The 22,060-nt window shown below is 39.9% G+C and overlaps 1 protein-coding gene across 1 annotated transcript in view; it reads right to left on the bottom strand.

The window, feature by feature from the left end:
• Positions 1 to 2,060, bottom strand: part of sorcs3b (sortilin related VPS10 domain containing receptor 3b) — a 37,179-nt gene extending 35,119 nt beyond the window's left edge. Inside the window, exon 1 of the mRNA XM_079687300.1 lies at positions 1,343 to 2,060. Within this exon, the coding sequence (XP_079543426.1) occupies positions 1,343 to 2,035 (693 nt within the window). The 5' untranslated portion in view covers positions 2,036 to 2,060. The remainder of the gene's footprint in view (positions 1 to 1,342) is intronic.
• Between the last annotated feature and the right edge of the window lie 20,000 nt (positions 2,061 to 22,060).

Genomic DNA, 22,060 nt, shown 5'->3' with positions numbered 1-22,060 from the left:
TTGACTGGCTGCAGTGACAAGCCCATCAGTGATGATCCAGTGAACAGGGTCCTGCAGAGCTAAAGGCCATCATTGGTGAAGACGTCTCAAACGAACAACATATTTCACAATATAGAATTGATTATCTGCATTTCTGGTGTATTTCCATAGAGACTGTCCACAGCAATACATCAACATAGCCAATGTCTGACAAACGTTATGAACTGCGTATAGGTTACCAAACAGAAAATGTACCAGATAAGAAAATGATTGGTGAATTATAGATATCTGTATTTTTGGATAATGTATGAATATTCACAGTGTTTCTGGGACACAAAAACATTCTGATGTGTTCCCAGATTCATTTTGCTGCCACACACCCTTTTGCCCAGAACTGAGGTGATCTGAATTACCTGCAGTAAAAAGGCAGAGCAGCTCCTTTCTTTTGTACAAGGCTGTTAGTAGTTGTAAGATCTGTGTACCTGATAAATGCTGGAGCTACCAACACTTTGTCATGCTTTATATGTAAAGTAGGAGATAACATCGCCATGGCTTTGTCTTTGTGATGGTACAATGGCGTGTATGTGTGTCTGTGTAAGAGGGAGGGGCGGAGGGGTTATCTGGGTGGTTGCTGCAATGTCTTGTCATCCATTAAAGTTCTGCACATTCCTATCAACACATTTGGAAGTGCAAAGGTTGGCAGCATTTCAAAAAGAAACATTAAACCAGGCAATTAAACAACTAACAACAAAGTGTGAGTCAAATGTCAATGACAAAAGCCTGGTGCATTTGGCAAAAGGTCAGGCTGTGTCTCATCAGCGTCAAAGGGTGGACAAAATCCCTATTAATTGTAGCTACAGCACCTTCCTGAGAGACATCACTTGATTATTTCATAAATAATTAATGCGCTATGATTGCTGACTAAATGCCTGCACCTTCCCAGTTCAGTGTCATATAAATGCACCTGCGGGGTAAACTGTTAATTCAAAGTTCAGGCGACAAATGTTGAAATAAAGTGGAGGGAATCCTGCAAGTGCACAGTCATATCCATCAGGCGTCCACACAAACAGGCGGACAATCCGCTTACAAACCTCTATGCAATTGCAACAAATACACAAGGTGAAAAGAGAGAATGCATTGCTGAATTCAAAACTAGGACTGAAATAACTAGAGTGGGAATCCCCATCATACTGTACGCGCAGGAAAAGATGTGCGTAAAAATGGGAGTTTCATGTACATCTGTTTTATGTTTTAAATCTGCATTTAGGAGAGATAAAATAGCGTTGTATACAGTGTGTGATGAAATTACTTGTTTTCTTAAATCTTTCATGGTATAAATTGTTTTTGTAAAACTGAAACTCACGCTGCTGTTGTGTCCGGACCAGTGCACCATCGCCTGGTTGTGCGCAGAGTCCCCCGATAGAGCAAAAGTGGACGTGTCCAGGTGCGGCTCACTTTGCCTCGGGTTAGACCCTTTGCCTTCGTCCCCAGTTCGCCGGTACTCGGGTCGGGAGCTGGAAACACCCTGGACAGTCTCGACAAACCTCTCTGTGGACTGCGCTTCTCCATGAATACTCCTATCCATATTTTCGGCGTATGTACTTAAACCCCTTTTTACTCTTTTTCTCGTGTCGGGAAATGAGTTTTCTATCACTATATTCGCTGTAGGTCGTCCTTGGTTGTCCTCGGAAATGTTATTACACTTTTTTCCAGGTATTGTGGGACTGGTCAGACAGTTTAGTGCCGTTTTGTTGCCGATCAGTGCCTCGTTTTCAAGTCCTCTCTGTTTTTCTTTCTCCACTTGCTTGCCATCGTTCGCTTTCAAAGCAACGACTTCTCTCGATTGAAAAGCGCTCAAAACTTTAGTACTACTGTCGACTTTGACCTCCGTTGATTCTCGGGTTACAAGTGCCTCTAGCTGATTAACCTCCAGGCGATAAAATCTGTCGTTTGTTTTCAGAGAACTTATTTCAGCTTGAGCCACAAACTTAGAGTGAAAGGGGTTCAGAAATACGCAGGCAAAAAGGGAAAGACTCCAAAATGACCACAGTCCCATTGTGTTCTTCCAAACTGAAACACACTAACAGAGGAGAGAAAAAAGATGTGGCAACTTCGGCAACATTCAGGGTGTCATTTTTACGAGCAAGAAGCCATCCAGCAGACCCGCTCACGTCCAGGAATTTGTCAAAGTGAGGGACCAGTTGGGGAGGCGCTGCGCATCAGGCAAACGCGCCGACGGAGAGTGACTGCAGGAACGATTTCAGCTTATTGTTCATGAGGATGTTTGGGGGAAGATGATTTTAAAATGCTAAAATCATTTAATGAAACGCCACGATATTGTTTCCCTTTTTTTCGGTAGAGTTTTTATTCAGCAACTTCTAAGAGGCTATTATTTTTGGAAAAGTTATCCAAAATACAACAAGATTTACCGCGACTGGTTGACAGCAAAAGATGACTAATTTGTAGTTTGCAGAGCAGTGTAGTGTTCACGCTGTGGCAACATTTCTGCCTCTGAAAAGAAAGAAACTACATCATTTACTTGCATAAATCAACTCCAGATTCACCTGTCAACTGTGTGCATGCTCTTGTGAGTATACCTTTCGGGGAAATTCAGTTGGACTTCCTTATATGATCCAAACGTGCTACTGATATCGTTTGATGTGCAGGGTTTTTCTACTGTGCGAGTATTTCTCCTGACACTCGAATACCTTTTTTTTATTAGGGCACTAATACAACGCACCCCAGGCCCTATTCTGCACAACAGCCCAGGAAACGAAGAGGTGCTTTGAAGTATTCACATGTTTGCTGTCATCTCCATGACTTGTGATGCCACACAGCCAATAATCCTTTTACAACTCTGTTTTACTGTTGGCACTTTTACGTTTAGTATTATTTATTCATTTTTGCTGTGCACATTGGAAAAAATGTACTTTCTCTGAATCAATATGCTATTTGAAAGGTATTAGTTTCAATTAGTGGAGCCAAATGAATCCTGAAAGGCCATTTCTATTTCCTGCTGACAGAGCTCTCTGTCAGTTGTTACAGAAATTACTCTTTGTGATTTAAGAAAATAACCTTTTTTTTACTCACAAAATGTATCTTAATGCTTGGTAAAATAGAGCTAAAACACACGTTAGATATGTTGGCTTCAGATTCCAGACAGCTGCCCGAAAGAGATCTATCAACAGAAGGATTTCCATATTCTTTAAGAACAACAAACACATCTTTCAATCAATGGAACAGGACAAAATATGTATGATATGTCCTTGTAACGGGAGGGCAGACTTTTTATACATTTTAAGGTAAAGTGAAGGCAATTTCTCATTTTGGTCAAGGTTAATATACTTCCACACTTGCATGAACATGTCAAGTAGTCCTGACTGTATGTCGTGAGAGAAATCGTAAAAGTGAAGAGGGGTCTATTGCCCTGCTCTGCTCCTCTTCAAATGAGTGTGTACAGTGAACACAATATCTGAAACCTGGTATAATTAAATTTTCAGAATGTATATTTAGGACTGCAGCTTCTTTACAGTAGGCCTACTGTGGATGAACTCTTGGCAGCAAAATCATGCATCCACTGAGCTGTAAAACCTGCTGTAGTGTGAGGGATAAGAAATGTTCCCCGTCCTTGAAAGCTGCACAGTGAGGAACTAAGCACAAAAGAATCCACTGGAAGGACTGACATTGACATGACTTCATTGCTGAGAGCAGCACCTTCTGATCTTGCACACATCCTCAGACAGTGCAGTGAAAACAGCAATCAGAAGGCTAGCCAGCTGCCATCCTCCTCAGAGGCCTAACGTCTTGGTAGCTGTTTTTTGGCACGGCTGTACAAACAAATTGAGATTCATACAATTGAGGGCTGCGGGCAGCAGGTGCTACTGTTGCAACTACGCCGCACATCAGACAGCTCAATCTCTCTACCGGCCATCCCCGCCAGAACGCCTCTGCAATGAGGGGGTAATTGGACTGATCACACTCTGTTTACCCATTATGCTGGTGGTAAAATGAAGTGGGTTGTTCCCAAACACACTGAGACAGTCTGGGGAGGAAGGAGGAGCCTCTTCCATCAATGACACGTCTTTAATCTGTACTAACCTTGGCCTGAAAGACCATTGTGGGGATTTCAGTGTATTTAGGAGCGTGTGTGTGTGTGTGTGTGTGTGTGTGTGTGTGTGTGTGTGTGTGTGTGTGTGTGTGTGTGTGTGTGTGTGTGTGTGTGTGTGTGTGTGTGTGTGTATTTGTGGGAGATAAGATATGCGTGTTTATTTGCGTAGAAATATCTGGGGGGGAGATTTTGAATGTCTTAGTTTGGGTGTCTATACCCCACAAGCTGTGTGTACTTAAACTATGACAAGGAATATTGCATATCTTCCTGGGTGGAGAAAATCTCACATTCTGCATAAATTTGAAGAGTGTGAAAGAGAATAAGAGAATAAGAGAGATGAGAGGGTGAGACTGAACGCTGTGTACATCGGTGTTGCTCATTCAATTTGATGTGCTCTCCTCCCCAGTGTAGATCATTAGCAAGATTATCAGATGTAATCATCTCATTCTGGTGGCGCATAATTCAGACAGTCCCTGCAAACGGCCCCATCCTCTCTCCTGTTTCTACTGAAGACAGGGAGCAAACTCTAAAGCTTTCAGGACAAAATCCCATTTGTGCATCCGCTGTCTGCATCCCAAGCTTGTTAGTTCCAACACTTCAGTGATCCCGGCGGAGCAGACGCATAGGCAGCAGCAGGAACCATAATGGCCATCACCCAGACAGCTCACACTCGCATGCAGGAGATGAACAGCAAGGTGCACTCCCGCCCGGTTCTATCCATGCCATTAAAAAGGGAGAAACTTTCTTTTATTGCAGATGGCAAAACACTTATTTTGTACCTCCTTCATTGTCTAGATGAGAGAGAGGCATTTTAAAATCACAGTGGGAGGAGTAGTTAGGACAGTTTGCCACTGCAATAGACTGGCCCTGTCACAGAAAATACAACTCTCCTCATTGGCGAGTCACTGGATTACTATTATCTCTTTGATGTCTGTGTTCTGGAGCCTTTTCACCGTACATGATGAACACAGGGACGAGCCTGTCGAGATATCAATACAATTTACGAGATCTCCCTCGGCTGCGGCTCATCTTTCACACACGACTGTAATGCAACAGCTTGCAGAATTTGCGCAGACGTGCTGGGTCAATTACGTCTTGTTCCCTCATCAATATTCTTTAACATTATCCATATTTTTCAAAGGATATTTCCAGTTTCCAGTACAACTTGGATTGTCTTAATTTGGCCATTGTGTCTGTCAGTTGTGATTAAATTGGACTTAAAGCTGCTGCTGTAACCATGAAGAAATTCCTACAAGATGTATGGAATTACAAGCAGATAGACATTCATAGAGAATGTAAGCCAATCATTTGGTTATATTGTTATTAGGTTGATTGTTCTTTTGAAGTAAAATAATAACTAAGCACACCCTAGAATATCCTTGATTGCAATCTTGGCTCCTGGAACTTACATTTACACACCTAATCAAGAAACAGCAAAAAGGTTTATCAAGGAACGTGATCTTAACAGAATTAGGTTTTCTAACAACATAATGAGAACATTATGTTAATGAATGTATCTGCAAAGTCGCCAAATGGTGATAGTGAGAATATCACTAAAATGTTCACTGGCAAGGAATTGCATTGTAATTCCCTAAAGTGCAATCCCCACTCTTGCAATACAATATACGCATTAGCAACTATGCATGATAAAACGTTTTTTATGGTTATGTTAGGCACTCACAGCGTTCGGTTAAGTTTAGGGAGGACTCTGATCTCGGTTAAAGGTTCTCTATAAAGAATTCCGAGGACATCTTTGATTCCGGGACTGCTTCTACGGCTTTCAAAACGACAAGGAATGAGCTAGCCGATAGCAGCTAATAGCTAACTGCATGTTTACCAGAGAACAGTAACACTTTGCATGCTAGAAAAAAACGCTGCCAGCCTTATTGCTGCTACTTGCACTGTCCAATTTAGCAAGCATCTTGCATTCAGTAATCTGTATTTGACAATGATGTTATATAACGTTCCCAGTTCATTAAAGAAACTGATTTTTTGGTTTAACTGTATCTACAATCCACTAAAATTAGTAACGAGGGGGTGGGACAAAATAAGAAAGCATGCAGGTTAGCACGTCTACATCTATGAAAAGGTCAGCCTACATTATTGTTACATTATTCAAGTGCTGCGGATGTGGATATAGCATAAATATTAGTTTCAATCTGCTATATTTTGTGCTGCTATTGGAAGGAATGAGTAATGCCAGGATAAATGAGTACAGTCAGCCATCTAAATCTTCCTCTAGACGTAAGCTAAAGAAATATCACTGTGTTGCGATTTAGCTTCTCCTGTCAAGCTAAGCCCAGACAATGAACAGTAGTTTAGTGAACGAGTCCAGACTCTGTATGGAGAGCACATGTAGCGTAGGTAATGCTACAGTAGGTGAACACAAACAATAGCAAGAGAGAAAGCTACTGTTCAAACAGCCCGTTATACTGGGGAGAGCAACAGTGTGTGTGTGAACAACTAAACATAGCCTTTCCACTCACCTAAAATGTAATGAGAGAAGAGGATGACACCCTAACCAGGGTAGAAGCACACAATGAAGATGGCAACAGCTGTAGCTGAAAATGCTTATAAGACATCTATTAAAAATGCATGACAAAACGGGGCTGAAGGTTCCCAGAGGAAAACTATAAAATATATCCTTAGATTTTGTCTAAACAAACACATTTTACTATTTCAAAAGCAGGTGGTCCAATGAACATTGCAAATTATGTTATTGGCAAAACAAATTACTACTATATTTAAAGCACATCATTTAATTCCTATTCATTTTCCCTGTACAAAATAAACATAGAAACCCCCCACCCTAAATCCCACATCTTGTAAACCGGCCTTGATTGTGAAATAAATGCACTCCGTCATGCATCGGACAAACATCTTTACTGTTCAATAACAAAAATCCAAAATCATACCATAGCAAGAACATGACTGCACATAACAGACAGTTACATACTTCTTTTCATGCATACTGTATAAGACTCTAAACATTAATGATGCAACTCCCCATAGCTCTGACCTATGTAAGATTGCCACACAATGTAAATTTAATTTTTCTCCGTATACATACATTACATTACATGTTGCTTGTTAGACACTTTTATCCAAAGCGACTTACATAGTCAATACTGTGGACAATCCCCACAGGAGCAGTTTGGGGTGAAGTGTCTTGTCCATGGACACAACAACATGCTGACTGCAGTGGGGTTTGAACCTGTTATCCCCTGATCCCAACACCAAGGCTCTATCCACTGCGCCACACGCCAAGTAATCTTCAAACCATTTTTAGGAACTCTTAGAGAAAGGTTGCCCTCTTTGTATCTCAGCAGCATATTCTTGGATTCTCAACCTCTGAACATAATCTGTCTGCCTATCATAATACTAGTTCGACCCAAGTTATAATGCATTTTTGTCCTCCTATTAGACTGATCCATCACCTATAACAAAGAGCCAGGGGCCGAGGGGAGTTTGGGTTATAAACATCATTTTTAACAGACAGGGTTGCTTATTGCACAGGAAATTGTGGTCTCAGGTGCCAACCATTTTGTTCCCCTTTGTTTATCTCTTCTATATAATATTTGTCAACCTTGAAGTTGGGTTTCAGACCTGATCATCTGACAGCTCACGTTTCCGATTGTTGGACCTATTTTTAGCAATGTCAATGTGTCTGATTGATCTCAGCAAAAACTACAAAAACAAGGTTCACATTGACCCAAAACGAACTAATCATTACTAGTGGTGTCTGAGTGAATAGCAGTGTCTCTTTTTTCAGATTGGAAGTTTGTGAGTTTGCAAGTTCTCTCAATGCTACTTAAACATGCAAGCTGGGTGAAATTCATACTCAAGATTGACATACTTGGACAGGAATATGTGTGACTGTCTGTCTTTGTCAACCATATGATGGACTGACAACCGTTGCAGGCTGCTTGTTGTCTGCCAAATGAAGAAGAGGAAGGCAACACATCTAGCATTGGGTTATTTTCATAAGGGAAAATGATTGAAGGAAGTATAACTTATTTTTGATCACCTCTGAGAGAAAACGGGCATGCACATATATGCCTCTGAATGTTTTTGAATATATTACACTCAAATATATCAGTGAATATGACCAACAGATGTATTAATACAATTATAAAGCTGCTCTGTTCACTTTTAATGAACATGTTTGTTTATTGCCACTGGAGAGCAAACACCATCTGTTATCAGGAAGCAATGATTTGACCCACTTTATACCAAATCTGTCTCTTAAAGGAGATACCAGCAATGTTATGCCTAAGTGTAGTTTGAATTGCTTAAATTAACATTTCAACTCTTTTGAACCCACCAACTGTAACTGGGGTATTTTCCTCCCATGATATATTCCATGCTGTTTACATTTCATCTTCGGAATGGAGCCTATTTTTAAAGACAAACGAAGAGTGAAGCACTTCAAATCTGGAAAGCCATACTTGTGTATAATGAGGTCTTCCATGGACAGGGAAGCCTGCATAATTGCATTACAGTTTGTGAAAGAGTGAAATTAAGAAAGAACCGGTGAGGAGGAAGAAGGTACACTCATTTGCCACCACCTCCTGCAGTTTTAGGGCGATATTTCTGTCTAAGAACATTTGTGCAGCTCATTAACATTTGATATTTTTTCTAGTATGTTATGTTGAAGTTACTACAAACTATTCCCTGAATCTACAAAGTGACCGCTGTTTCCACTGGAGCAGTATCAGTAAGTCATCTTATTGACACAATCTTGATATTCTGGTTTCTAGCTTCAGGACTTCTTTACTGCCCAGAATGTCAGACATTATTGTGGGAGGAATATATGAATGCTTAAAAAAATCGAGAGGTATTCTTATTAAGTTTAGTTCCAGTAGGAGCGGATGGCAAACAACAACAAGAATAGATTAGATTAGAGAAGAGATAAAAACCTGCATGACACGAGTTCATCCAAATCCCCTCTCTCCTTGTTAGCATTAGTATGATGCTGGGGCAGATTTATAGCGGTATAACATGGCAAATTAAAAAGGAACCAGTACGTGTTTGGAATGACAACTGATAGGAGATCTTCCTTGCTCCAACATAATAAACAAGTAATGCTTGTATCAGTTTACTGTCGTTATATTTTATGCTGACAAGAGAGAAGCCAGAGGAAAGAAATGTCTTCCCCTCTTATGGATTTTGTCCCACATTTACACATTGGTTGTGTGGGCTAACTCTGACAATCAGCGGGTTTCCTTTAGGCCTTCCTCACAAACTGAAAGAAAAGTCGATACAGCCTAAAACGCTCAGCAAGTTTCCAATATTTTTTTAAATGAGCACTTTAGAACTTGACCAAAGGTGCACTGTTCTCTGCCCCTTACTTTTGGGGTCTATTGGCAGGCAATTGCTTACTACCAACAGCCCTTTCCCTCCCTCACTCACACACAGACACACACACACGCACACACTTTTGGTCTCCCTGTCTTTCTTGGTCTTCCTTTCAAGTACATTCCCACCACCCCTACCCCACCCTCTCTCTGTCTGTGTGCCTCCATTTGCACTTCCTCGCTTCTTTCCCATCTCGACCCTTTTGAAGTCAGAGACAGCTCGAAATCCAACGTGGTTCTTTTTTTGGACAGCCGAGGGGAAATGGCTCAGAAAGAGGGGCTCAAGTTCGATTACAGCTGTTAATCAAAAATCTACACTGCCCAGCATGGCGTGATGTGAGAAATGATTTTGGTTTTTCAATCTGTCAAAGCCACCATATGTAACATGCACAGGCCTATATGAAGATATATTGTACAGTAAATCTGCACACACCCTGAGCAGAATTAGAAAAATGAAAACTCGCTAGGACTATACAAAATACACACCCGTGAAGATATGCTAGAGAGGTCAAATGAAACTGAAAACAGAATAAAAACGCCACCAAATATCCATGCTCAAGCTACTGTATCTTCCCCGGCTCGGTGCATCTCATCCACCACCCAGATATAATACCATTCTGCAAACCCTGGATTGTGTTCTGTGGCAATGCTTTTTCAACATTTGTTTTTTTTACTTATGTGATTGTAAGCTCTTTCAGATCGTTCTGATGGCACGTTTTTGTTTGTAGATTAATGAGACAATCCGGGTAGCAGCAGGCATTGTTATCTGCCAAATTGGTTTCTGAGAATGTTTATTGTTTTTGGAGACTTAAGGGTTCGTCAAAGTACAAAATGTTCAAATAGTACACATGCTGATTTTTTAAGGATCAATTTGGTTTTGTTTACCTTTTGTCTTTTTGCAGTTGAGTCCATCATTTACAATCAGCAGAAAATATAAGTGTTGGGGAAATGATTCACTAAAAATGTTAAGATTTTGATCACTATTAACATCAAAACAACATAACGAATCCAAATCCTCTCATCTACACATCCAATGTTCATCAGTAAGCCAACCAAGCATTCCTATTTCACCTTTTGTGTAAAGGCCAGCTCCCCACAGAGTGACCCATCCACCGCCACACATCTAGATTACATGTTGCAACATTACTTTCAAGTCAAAGTAGAAAAACACTGCTATTAAAAGCCAGTGGACGCTCAGTAAAAATAGAATTGTGATTGTTTTTTCATGTTATCGGGATGTCATGGGAATAAACATTAGTAATGCAGGCTGTCAGCATTCATCCACAAGCCAACACCTTTGCTTGTTGCATCTGTATCATTATCCCATAGTCCTAATCTTTCATATTCAAGCAGCAGAGTAGACTGACAGTGCTAAAACGCATGCCATGAGACACACTTCATAATTGCTCTTCTTTTACTTTTCAATTGGAATACCAAGCTGTCAGATGTACAGGCTCCATCGTACATCTCATGCTAAAACTGTGCAGTGAGACAAATGTACCAAACTACTAATTTCTCACAGTGTAAAATGCAAACTGTCCTCAGAAAACCAGAGTGGAACGGACAGCTAATTATAAAGCCAGGGTCAATTCAGGCCAAAATATCAAGACACATGAAATGGAAGGACCAGAAAGTCTGCAGGACTAGATTGAGAGATGAAGGTAAATGCTACTTATAGTAATATGCAACTGTACAGATATTAACACTATGAATACATTTTTATTTTACAGTACTGTATAGTGTTATATCTCATGACATTTCAAATTCAGAGGCCCATTTCAGCAATATTTATACATCCAAAAAAGTGTTGCCACCATTTCTACATACTCAAATTTTGTTATGGGCATTTTACATGATTTCAACCAACCTCTTAATGTTTTTCTGTCCCAGCTGGTGATCTTTAACCGGTGAATATATCCATGATTAAGCCACTTCATTAAGGCTGGCATAAACTCAACTATGACATTTATCTCAGGTCAACAGACAAATTAAAGTTATATTGATGTATTTGGCCTGTGTCGTTCATCATGCTTTGTAGTTCATAACATATACGTACAGGAACCTCAGGTGTTGTGAAACTTTTCCAGTTAACTAATTGTTGCCATTGAAAGGGCAACTTCATGGTGAGAAACATATAACTTTAAAACGTCATAAAGAGAACCTGGATGCAGCATTATTTGTGTCTCTGCAAGGTTAGCAGCTCATTTGGGGAGGTTCGGTGCAGCCTTCAGGTCTTTTGAAGGACACAGCTTTGTGGGCCGCGTCCTTCACTGGATGCAAACGCCTGAACTGAGATACAGAAGCAGAGGTATTATCCTGCAGCTATGCAGGACAAGCAAGGAAATAAACAACTGAATACAGTATATTTCAAAAAACATTTTAATATAAAACCCACCCTTGAATCTAACCATAGACTAAAGAGATTAATCAACTATGTAATTCCTCTCTAATGTCCTACCTATTGTCCATGTTGCATCAGTGTATTTACTCAACATTTATAGCCTAAAAGTCTTTGTGCAAGGTCTAAACATTCCTTCTGTATGACACATTTCAATCACAATAACTTTTAAGCTGGAGTGTGGGTCTTTTACATATACTGTACATGAATCTCTGATATGTTTAAGCCTTAACCAATGAGTCCACGAAAAACCGATGAAGCCCATCGCCACCAGGAGAAGCTCACGCAGTATTTTAGAGTTCCCTTTGCAACTATATCTCGGGCTGGAGACCACACCAACATTTAACTGGACCAAATTGGCATTTACACGTACGTACATGCTGTTTAATGAGCTGCATCTGAGCATTTGGCCTGCTAAATGAGCATTGCACTTTTCCTTGGTGAATTTGAATGGTCAATGTTTGAAAAGCTAAGTGCCAGACAACCATGAAACCAAAAGATTTATCTGATTGCATAAGATCCATTTTTTCCTCTCTGAAGGAGAACACAGAACAAGTGATTTACAGCACAAGTGAGATATTATGTAAGCTGTAGCAGACAAAAAAGCAATTAAATATTTCAGTTGACTCCAGATTGATATACCTATGATTTATAAAACTGACAAGTGGCTCTAATGGACTGAATAAATCAAAGTGCATACAATTTATACACATGATGCAATTATATGTTATACATTTAATTATCGTTTGAAAGACAAATATAGATTGATCGCTGTTGCTCTTTAACCTGCAGCTCCAAATACTTTTGGGTTATTTAGATCTTTTGATCTTTGATTTAATCATTCATTCCTATTCACAGCAAGCGGCTGATTGAAGGCTCTAAAAACCCACTAAGCCCCACCCAATTTCAAACAGTGCATGGACAAAGTTAGGGACTAACTTGTTAACATATCAGAGCGTTTAGCAGCTGAAGAGTCAGATATTTCCCTCGGGGGTTGGTGTTGAGCCAAACAGATCAGAAAGGAGAGTGAATATTGAACTTACATTTGCCGGTCGACACAAACGACTGCAAATGAATACTAATGTTGTTCTGTATCAGCAACTGTTTGCTAACAAGTTTCCCATAATATATCATTGTGTTTACGGCCTGTTTTGCTAACCACAAGTGTCTGACAAATCAACTTTTATCACCTACAGTAGGTGCAGGTGTGCGTGCATGCAGGTACAGTTCGGTCTCAGGTAACAGAAGCTCGGAAGCAAAATTGCAAGCTTGCAAACTGACAGGAAATGAATGTAACTGATGGAGTATATCAACTAAGAGGCGTATGATGGAAGAGATGCAGGTGAGGGGCCGGGCAGGGCGGGATGGAAACTGCAGAGCACATGAGGGAAGTGAAAACAGGTTTATAGATGGGTTCGTCAATCAGGTGATGGGGAAAGGAGGCAAAGTCCGAGGCCATCTGGTGGATGCATTAAAAATGGCAATGAGGGGGGCCTGGGATGTGTGGCTGGAGAGGAGGACAGAGAAAGACTGACAAATGTAGTGTCAATCGTATTAAAATACACTGTGTTTGGATCACTAATTTGAATTAATTTAAACATTTGATATCATCATTTTGAACTATAAATATCTAAAAAGAATATCTAAGACAACTTCATCTGAAAACTACCTGGATGCTCATCTTTACCATGTTTGTTTGCTGAGCTAAAAACAAAAAGCATAAATAAATGAATTTGGTGTTTAACCAAAGTGCCCACATTGTCATTGCAAGCCGCTGAGGCAGAACACAATTGGTAGAGCAGTTAATTTGCTGACGGTACAAACGTGGTACAAGTGTCTGGTGGGCATTTATAATTTTGATAAAGTTTAAACTGTCTCATAGGGCTAGGGGCTGAGTCTTATCAGTGATGACACGACTTTTACTCTCTGGATCCCCCCCACAACTACTCGCTGTTGTTAAATCTAATGCTTGGCAGGTTTCTACTCCGGAAATGTACCAGTTAAGCTGTACAGTAGTTAGAGAAAAACCGGCAAAGAGGTGATATGTTCGTATCTATTACACAATCACCGTCTTCACAGGAGATGTAATGGAGGTGCTGTGATGGAAGCAAACTATTTGAGAGGGCAACATCCAGCTATAGAGCTTCACGCTGCGCTCTGCCTCCCGGGAAGGATAGAGGCTTAGCGCTTTCCTCTGAGACTAAATTAAAGGATCTTCCCCCTGTGCCCCGGCTTCTCTGTACTCCTCTCCCTCTCTGTTGGGCGGCTTTCACCACAATAACATGGAAATGTGACACAGTTAGGTGGGACTCCTACCTGGGCCTTTGCAGGCAGGAGTGGTGGTGTGTGTGTGTGTGTGTGTGTGTGTGTGTGTGTGTGTGTGTGTGTGTGTGTGTGTGTGTGTGTGTGTGTGTGTGTGTGTGTGTGTGTGTGTGTGTGTGTGTGTGTGTGTGTGTGTGTGTGTGTGTGTGTGTGTGTGTGTGTGTGTGTGTGTGTGTGGCATATTTCCATAGACTCCTAGCTGCTCCCAGAACAGCTGCTGAGGACTGTTATGACAGCTTTCCACTGAGAGCACAGGAATCCATCTTCCCTCCACGACACTTCTATTCCAGTTCACTCACTCTAATTTTTCCTTTTCCGCCATTTTTGCAATGCTGTCATTCAAGCTGCCTAGATAGGGTCGGAGGGGGGGGGGGGTTGAAACCGCGATGGAAAGCATTACCTTTGTGAATATCCCTTGGCAGGTGTAATTACCCAGTTCTGTGAAAGCTTCATACAGCATCTGAAAACAGAGCTCGTGGATGATCACACTACTAACACGCAGTTATTAGAAAGACACCCTTTGATCTTGCAGCATCTAAATAACCTTTCATGTGACTTTTGAGTTTTATCAAATCAAAAGTAATGCTTCTGGACAAATCTAGGATCAGATGGAGACAAGAAGGCAGTACACAACTCAACTGTGTTTTTTTTATGCAATTACAGTATTTAGTTTGATGTGCAGCGTAAAAGCTCCTATTTTGTTCTCTCTATGAACTATGCAGAAAGGTAGAAGAGCGTGCCGTTCACTTTCACACAGTTCACTTACATTGAATTATCTGAAAACGGGCACCTGTTTATCCTGGCTTTGCTGTGCAAAAGCAGGAGACCAGAAGGAAACTGAGAGGCAGCTTATGCATAAAGCTTTGCTGCAAGACATAAAACTAAAAATCCTCCATACAGGGAAAGAACGAAAAACAAAAGAGTAGATAACATAGCACATTTGTATTTCTTTTAATAATCTCTATGAAACAGATGACTTTCGTTTTCCACTGATGCTGTCTAGCTGTGGGTTAACTGCAATATTCATTGGTTGTTGCATACATATGTGAGTGCAGAAGTCAAGAGCTTAACAGCGAACCACGGGGCAGTGAGTGGGGCACGCTCGCACCACCGTGTTTTCAATCAACACAAGAAAGGGGGCCCTTGGCCGTTGATCTGGCAACCACAAGCACAAACACAACTGATGATAATTTGCAGTGGCGAAAAGTTAGTCTCATTCAGGGGCATATAAGTGGGGGGGGGGGAAGTGTGAGTAAGTACGCAAACATCGAGGAAAAAGATGTTACGTTAGCAGCTTTTACTAAGAAACTATTTTAGTTGGCTCGATACATATTTTGAACGAAAAGTGGCCCATGGTTTACTGCACTAATAAAAAATATAGATTTTTGAATGCAGTAATTTTGATGATGAGGAATTCAAATAAACCTAGGAACAATAAATGTTGTCAGCCTTTGTCCCTTTGTCAACCTACCTCTTTCATATATGAAGGAATTGTGTCTTCAGGATCTAACCTTTAGATAAAATGTACCTTGTTAAAACGGCATACAACTAACACTTGTTGGATATTTATATTCCATCATTTTGTAAATAACACATCGCATTGAAAGTGAAAACCCTATTTATATTTTGTTAAGAAGTAGAATCACACAATAAACATTTCTGTGCGGGCGCCAAAGTTAGCTCTTAACCTTTGTTTTATGCTTGGTGTGTAGTTAGAAGCTAAACAAAGGTAACATAATGTTACCTCAAAGAGATTATCACAGTATGCTGAGTTAAATAACCATCTTCATAGCTGACTCAAATAACCACCCTAGAGCCTCTTGTGTTTACTTGTTGGTCAGTTATTTGGACAGGTTTGACAATGGATAAATAAAGAGGGGAAGCCTCATAGGGAGCCCAGATTTATGTGCAACGATCACATTTGTTGGTTGCAATCTATAAATCACAGTTAAAAATAGCTCTAGCACAATATATACTCCCTGCTGTATATTTCCATGGGATACATATGGTGGTGCCATGTCTATAAATGATGATCTGCAGTGGAAATGAACCTGTAAATCTGGAAACATTGCTTTCCGCAGAATCCTGCCCGACAGAGAGCAATCCAGTATTGCTGGATAAAGAAAGATAAAGGTTACACTGGAGAGCAATTTGTGCTTTCCAGAGGACTGAATTAATATTTTGGGTGACCTTGCAGTCAGGTGAGGGAGAAGCAATACTTAGGCAGCTGATGCTAAATACTGGTGGAGCAGGGGCAGATAAAACTCTGCCTAAAGCCTTCCCTAAGCTCCAAACTCTCAAATCACCACTTCTCAACCAGCAGACCACAGTGCGTGGCCTCTGTGGCTCTTCTTGGCTTATGTGTATGTATTTCTTCCACTTTGTTCTGAGCCTGTGTGCCTCACACCATTAGCAAGCCACCTCTCTCTCCCCCTTTCTTTCTCTCTCTCTCCCCCTCTGTTTCCTGCACACGCCAGCAGGATTTAGATACCCGGCCTATGTATTATGGATGGAGAAAATAAACAGAATGCACCAGCCATTTATATGACACACTTGTGAGATCACAGGACAGGAGCGATTAGAGTGGTCAAATAAAGGAAAAATAACTGAGATAGAGCAGGTCTTATAAATCTGCTTCATTTTTCGTGACGCTTCCCTCTGCATGTCGTCTTGTAACCAATTACATTAAGCCATCACTCCCACTATTGCTGTGAGTCTATTAAAGTGGGCCTTAATCTAATAGAGGACTTATGTATGTGTTGTTGTGATAATTATTCCTCTCATTGAGGGTGATAGCCCCTTAATCAAGCACAGCCTGGCTCCGGAGGACCTCCCTCTGCACATGTAAATTAACATAGCTGCATATGTATCGTTGTCATGCACTGCAGGGATACATTTATAAGATTAATTATTCCCAAGGTTAGCAAGGGGCACTTTCTCTTAAATGTACCCTAACTTTAAGGCTCCGGTAGTCATTTACATATTCAAAGAACATATACGGATCAATTAACCTTATGTTCATGTAGGAAAACGTCCCACCTTGAACATTGTAGGTCAGGTGTAAGGATAATACCTATAATTCATTGGTATGTTTTAAAGGTCAATGTGGGGCAAATTGGATTTGCAGAAATAACTGTGTAACAGAAATTGCAGCTTTTTTATCAGGTTAGAAGAAAAACATTTTTACAAACTTGTTTTTGTTTGTTATGAGGTAACCACTGTTATTATTTGTATGGATGTAAGGTTTTCATTTAAGTCTGTGAAACCTCAAACTGTTTCTCACTATGAATAATAAAGACAGAAAGTGTCGTGCCAGCGTTTCAACAGTTTGGGTTATTTCACACAACAGATGGCTGTATTTATGTTTGTTTATTTGTTTGTATGTGCTCTTATCACTGCTTTGTAAGGGTGAGATTTGAATGGGAAAATTGGTGATGTCATTTCCCTCTGTTCCCCAATCAGGATTTCTTTTTTATTTTAATAAAAGTGATGATAGTGATGGGGTTGTGACTAAGGACTGTCAATCAAAGCTGATCAAACTACACCCATATAGTTTTGCTCATTTAATCATTATAATTTAAGTTTGTAGCAATATTATATATATATATTATGTTTTATATATTGAGGCCTATAATGTCATGTAAGATACAGTATATTTGTCTTAATTTACTTTCCCAAATAAAAATGTACTCTCAAGACTCACCCTAAGGCTTAAATGGAGAGTTTAGCCCACTGCTGCCGAATGCATCTATTTCACTGTGGTGAATAGCGGACATAATGATAATTCAACATCTTAGTTCATTTGTTGCCTGGAATTCAAACCTCCATGACAGAAAAAAAAGTTATGCAAATATGTTCCGGAAACAATTTGGTAGTGACACATCTGAAACTAAAACTGCTGTAATCTTGCCTCACAATGGGAGGTACACAAACCACCTTTCATATCATGCTTAAAAGTTCATGATATCAAGGGGCACAGGCTGATGATAAGCTATCCAGGAAATTCGAAGGCCTGCAGAGAAAATTACACATATCCCAACAGCAATATATTGGCCAAAATGAAAGTGATAAGTGTATAACCTAGCTGGGAATAAAGCTATGAATATATCAGTGTGTTAGGGTGCAATCTTTCTGATTGTCCAAGTGGATCCAATGCTCATGCTTTTCAACATTATTGATGGGTAGGAAAAGACATGAACGACCTCTATTTACCAAAGATGGTTACAGTGTGATGGATCAGACAAGCTAAAGACAAAACAGCAATCAGTCAGTTACCTCCTGGCAACCCTGTCCTCTCTTTGAAAGTCTGCTGCACTTCAATATCTCACACACTTTATCTGGTATCACAGGCTTTGTTACTGTTTTGCACAAAAAGGAAATCAACACCTAGGGTATCAGATAGGACACCCGCTGTGTTGAAATAACCTAAAAATAAGAGGTGTCCCAGTATTTTCTGTGTTTGCTCTTGTTTGTGTATTATGAGATAAGAGTAAACAGAACAGGTAATTTAGCATTGTTATATCTAACACACTCCCTTTTTAAAAACAGTGCCGCTTTCTTCCAAATCCATCTCAAGAAAGGGGTTAAAGTAAGTAAAAGTAGAGACATCTGTCCCTCTTGTAATGTCATGCCCACCAAAGATGAGGAGGATCAAGATCCCCGCTGAGCCAAACTGTTCTGTTTGGCACAGACACTGAGCCCATTTTTACAAGTACCAACCGCAGTGTTTCCTGTCAGCTGCATGACAAATGACTATCAGGGGTCCTCGAACGCATCAACTTCCCAAAGTTGGATAAAGATGAATTCAAGTTCTCATTTATACATAATTCATTATCATTATTCTTTCTATCCTGTCAGTCGGCAATGTGTTTGAGTTCAAGGGCAAAGATGAAATGATAGAACAAAGGGGTTGGATAACTCACAATGGTAAAATGGCATTATATCTCTTCCTTAATGTTTAATCAACGCTGTCACTGAGCCCACACAAGGCTCAGTCAGACTACTCAATTTCAATGCTCCACTGTGTGTGTCTGTGTGTCTGTGTGTCTGTGTGTCTGTGTGTCTGTGTGTGTGTGTGTGTGTGTGTGTGTGTGTGTGTGTGTGTGTGTGTGTGTGTGTGTGTGTGTGTGTGTGTGTGTGTGTGTGTGTGTGTGTGTGTGTGTGTGTGTGTGTGCATGACTGTGTATGTGACCAGCTTAGAAGCTATCGTTCTCACGGAAATGTCCTAGAAACTTTCTCTGCCGTCAGTGCAGTGTATTTTTGGTGCAGAATGAGAGCTGAAAATCACCAATTAAAATGTCAATGCTAAAACCAGCCGTCAGGACAATGACAGCCTTTCATCAGCTCATGCAATGTGTTCCATATACATATTTCATAATTGCTTTACCAGTTCAATTAATGAATTCTCTCCTTTCATCAAAAGTAGCTGCGACCAAACCTGGTCATCTCATTCATATGCAGGGCCGATTGAAGCGAAAACTGGACCAGTGACAATTTTAATCATTAAAACTAGCTGAAAATAGTATGCATTTTTTCTGTGGCATTGGCATTTAATCATGTGCAATAGAGGATAAAACAATCATAAAAAGGGCAGGGTAATCGGGTCATGGAGTTTAAACACAATTCATTTTGTTTACAATAATTTAAATCAGTTTTGAGAATTTGAGCATATTATCTCATCTCAATCGAATGGGATTGAGTGTGAAGCCCTTTTCAAAATGTTAAACTCACAATGTAAAATCCAGATAGGATTTTTAAACAAATGATGCTCTCGGTCAGGTTGTTAGATTTAACTTTTTACAATTTCCTACTTTCTGCCAAAAGAAATAATCTATTATCAAAAAATCACAATAGAAAAAAATACTGAATTTCTGATTCATTGTGGACGATAATATTCAAAAATAAAAACAGAACAATAACTCTTACATGTTATGTAAAAGTTGTATTTGTACTTTTGAGTTCTGTCTCATAATGATCTGAAAACCATTGTTCTTTTGTGGCACAGTTAATACTCGCTGAGAGCAGAAAATCTAATAAATATTGCTGTTTTAAAAGCTGGCGTAACCTGCCCTAATGAACAGTCAGCTGGCTGGCAAACACACAAACTGGGACAGGTGTTACATATCAAAGTAACCCAACTGAAGCCAACCCAATGCCTGACACCAACAATATTTGATCATCTTTGTAGTGAATTTAAAATGTCTTTCTGGTTTGTAGTTGTTTTTTTATTTATTATTTTGACATTTTGCCTGAATTTGATTGCTTTGTAAAACATCTCCTAGTTTGTATTAAAAGCCAGAGGGGGGACTGTTTTTATCCTCTAATCTTGAAGGAAGCAAAACATTGATCATAAAAGGTTGAAACAAGTTTTAGGCGTTCTGCTTTCTATTGTATTTGTTTTGCTTTCTGCCTGCAACTCAATACCCTCAGCCTTTCAGAACACTTGTCGGACCAACACGAGTTAATCTGTAAACCTGAGACAATTATGTTTCCTTCCTTTTCTCCAAACACAACATCATAACAAAAACAAGTAAAGCTTTCTCTGAAGTGAAATAAAAGAGATGAACAGTCAACAGCCTTGAATAACGATTGTACTGTAGTTCCTTTGTCGCCAACGCTGGTCTACGTCTCTTTGCTGCAGTTATATGAATACAAATTATATTGTGCTGTTGAGCAGTGATTTTAGCCTGCTGTATGGTAGTCCTACAGAAAATAATGACATGCTAGCTGTCTCACTTTGTATAGAGGTGATTATGATAAAATGTTGAAATTGCCGTCCGTTAATAAAAACAGAACGTCACACCCTCAACAAACACTCTGCAGCATGCCTCTCTATAGTCTGATACATATTGGAGACCATCCTCTGACAGACAGTGTGCTTTATATGGACTCTGCAGGTGCTCTGGACTCTTTGTACACCGCTGTACTGAAGTATATACAACACCCTATGGTTTTGCATTGAATTTGCATTCCAGGCGACACTGTGATACACCTCACTGCATAATAATAACGTACAGAAAGTTATTTCAAAAAACACGTCTGCAAGTTAAGCTGCAGTTAAACAATTGAATTTGTTACTGTTGCCCTTTGCCTCTATTTCTGATTAAATTAAAGACAAATGGCCCTTGGTGATATTTAGCTGCAGTTAAATGGGAAAAACAATGGCTCAACTGCATATATGTTCTAAAAATGCTTTTATTTGTATATTCAATTATCTAAGGTTGAGCTTGTAGTGTGATAATTGTGTGACTCTGCAGCGCTCTTCAATGTTTTAATAAAGTCGGAGTTGAAAGATTGAATCTGTTTTTTTTAATCGTGACACCATGTTAATGACAAATTAAGGAATTGTTTGCAATTATTGCAGCGGAATAATCAGTTTTTTCAAAAACCCTAAAACTTTCTCCGAACTTGAAAAAAGACAGTTGAGTACTTCCTCTCTCATATTCAAACTGAAACTATTGTGTGTGTGAAGCAAATGTAATATACTGACTAAGCTACTGTAGATATTGTAAAAATGTTGCTGTCCCTTTAATTAATCTTTTTCTGTATCTTTGTTGTCAAACGATGTTGTGATCATGAACACTTGAGAATAGAGCCTGTTCAGGCCTGAAGCTTATCTGGATGCACAATGTCCCTCTGTTACAGACTTCTAACATCTCCAAATGGGAAGTCATTACGTTTGACGAGAAAATATCACTATCATTTCCCTTTCAAAGCCATCCCTTGAACGCAAAACAAACAAGCCATCACAAAATACGAGGCATCATGGGAAGAGCAGATTATGTTCTCTTGACAAGTCTTATTTAGATGTGTGCACTTGAACACATTAGGGCTCTTTATTTACTCTCTCTCAAGACATTAGAAACACTTAGCAGAGTGCCTGCCAGATCTATGCAG

This window comes from Notothenia rossii (genome assembly GCF_949606895.1).
Source record: "Notothenia rossii genome assembly, chromosome: 6".
In the NCBI taxonomy this organism is placed as follows: Eukaryota; Metazoa; Chordata; class Actinopteri; order Perciformes; family Nototheniidae; genus Notothenia; species Notothenia rossii.
Note: the sequence above shows the minus strand (reverse complement) of the source record. Positions and strands in the feature narration are given on the sequence as shown.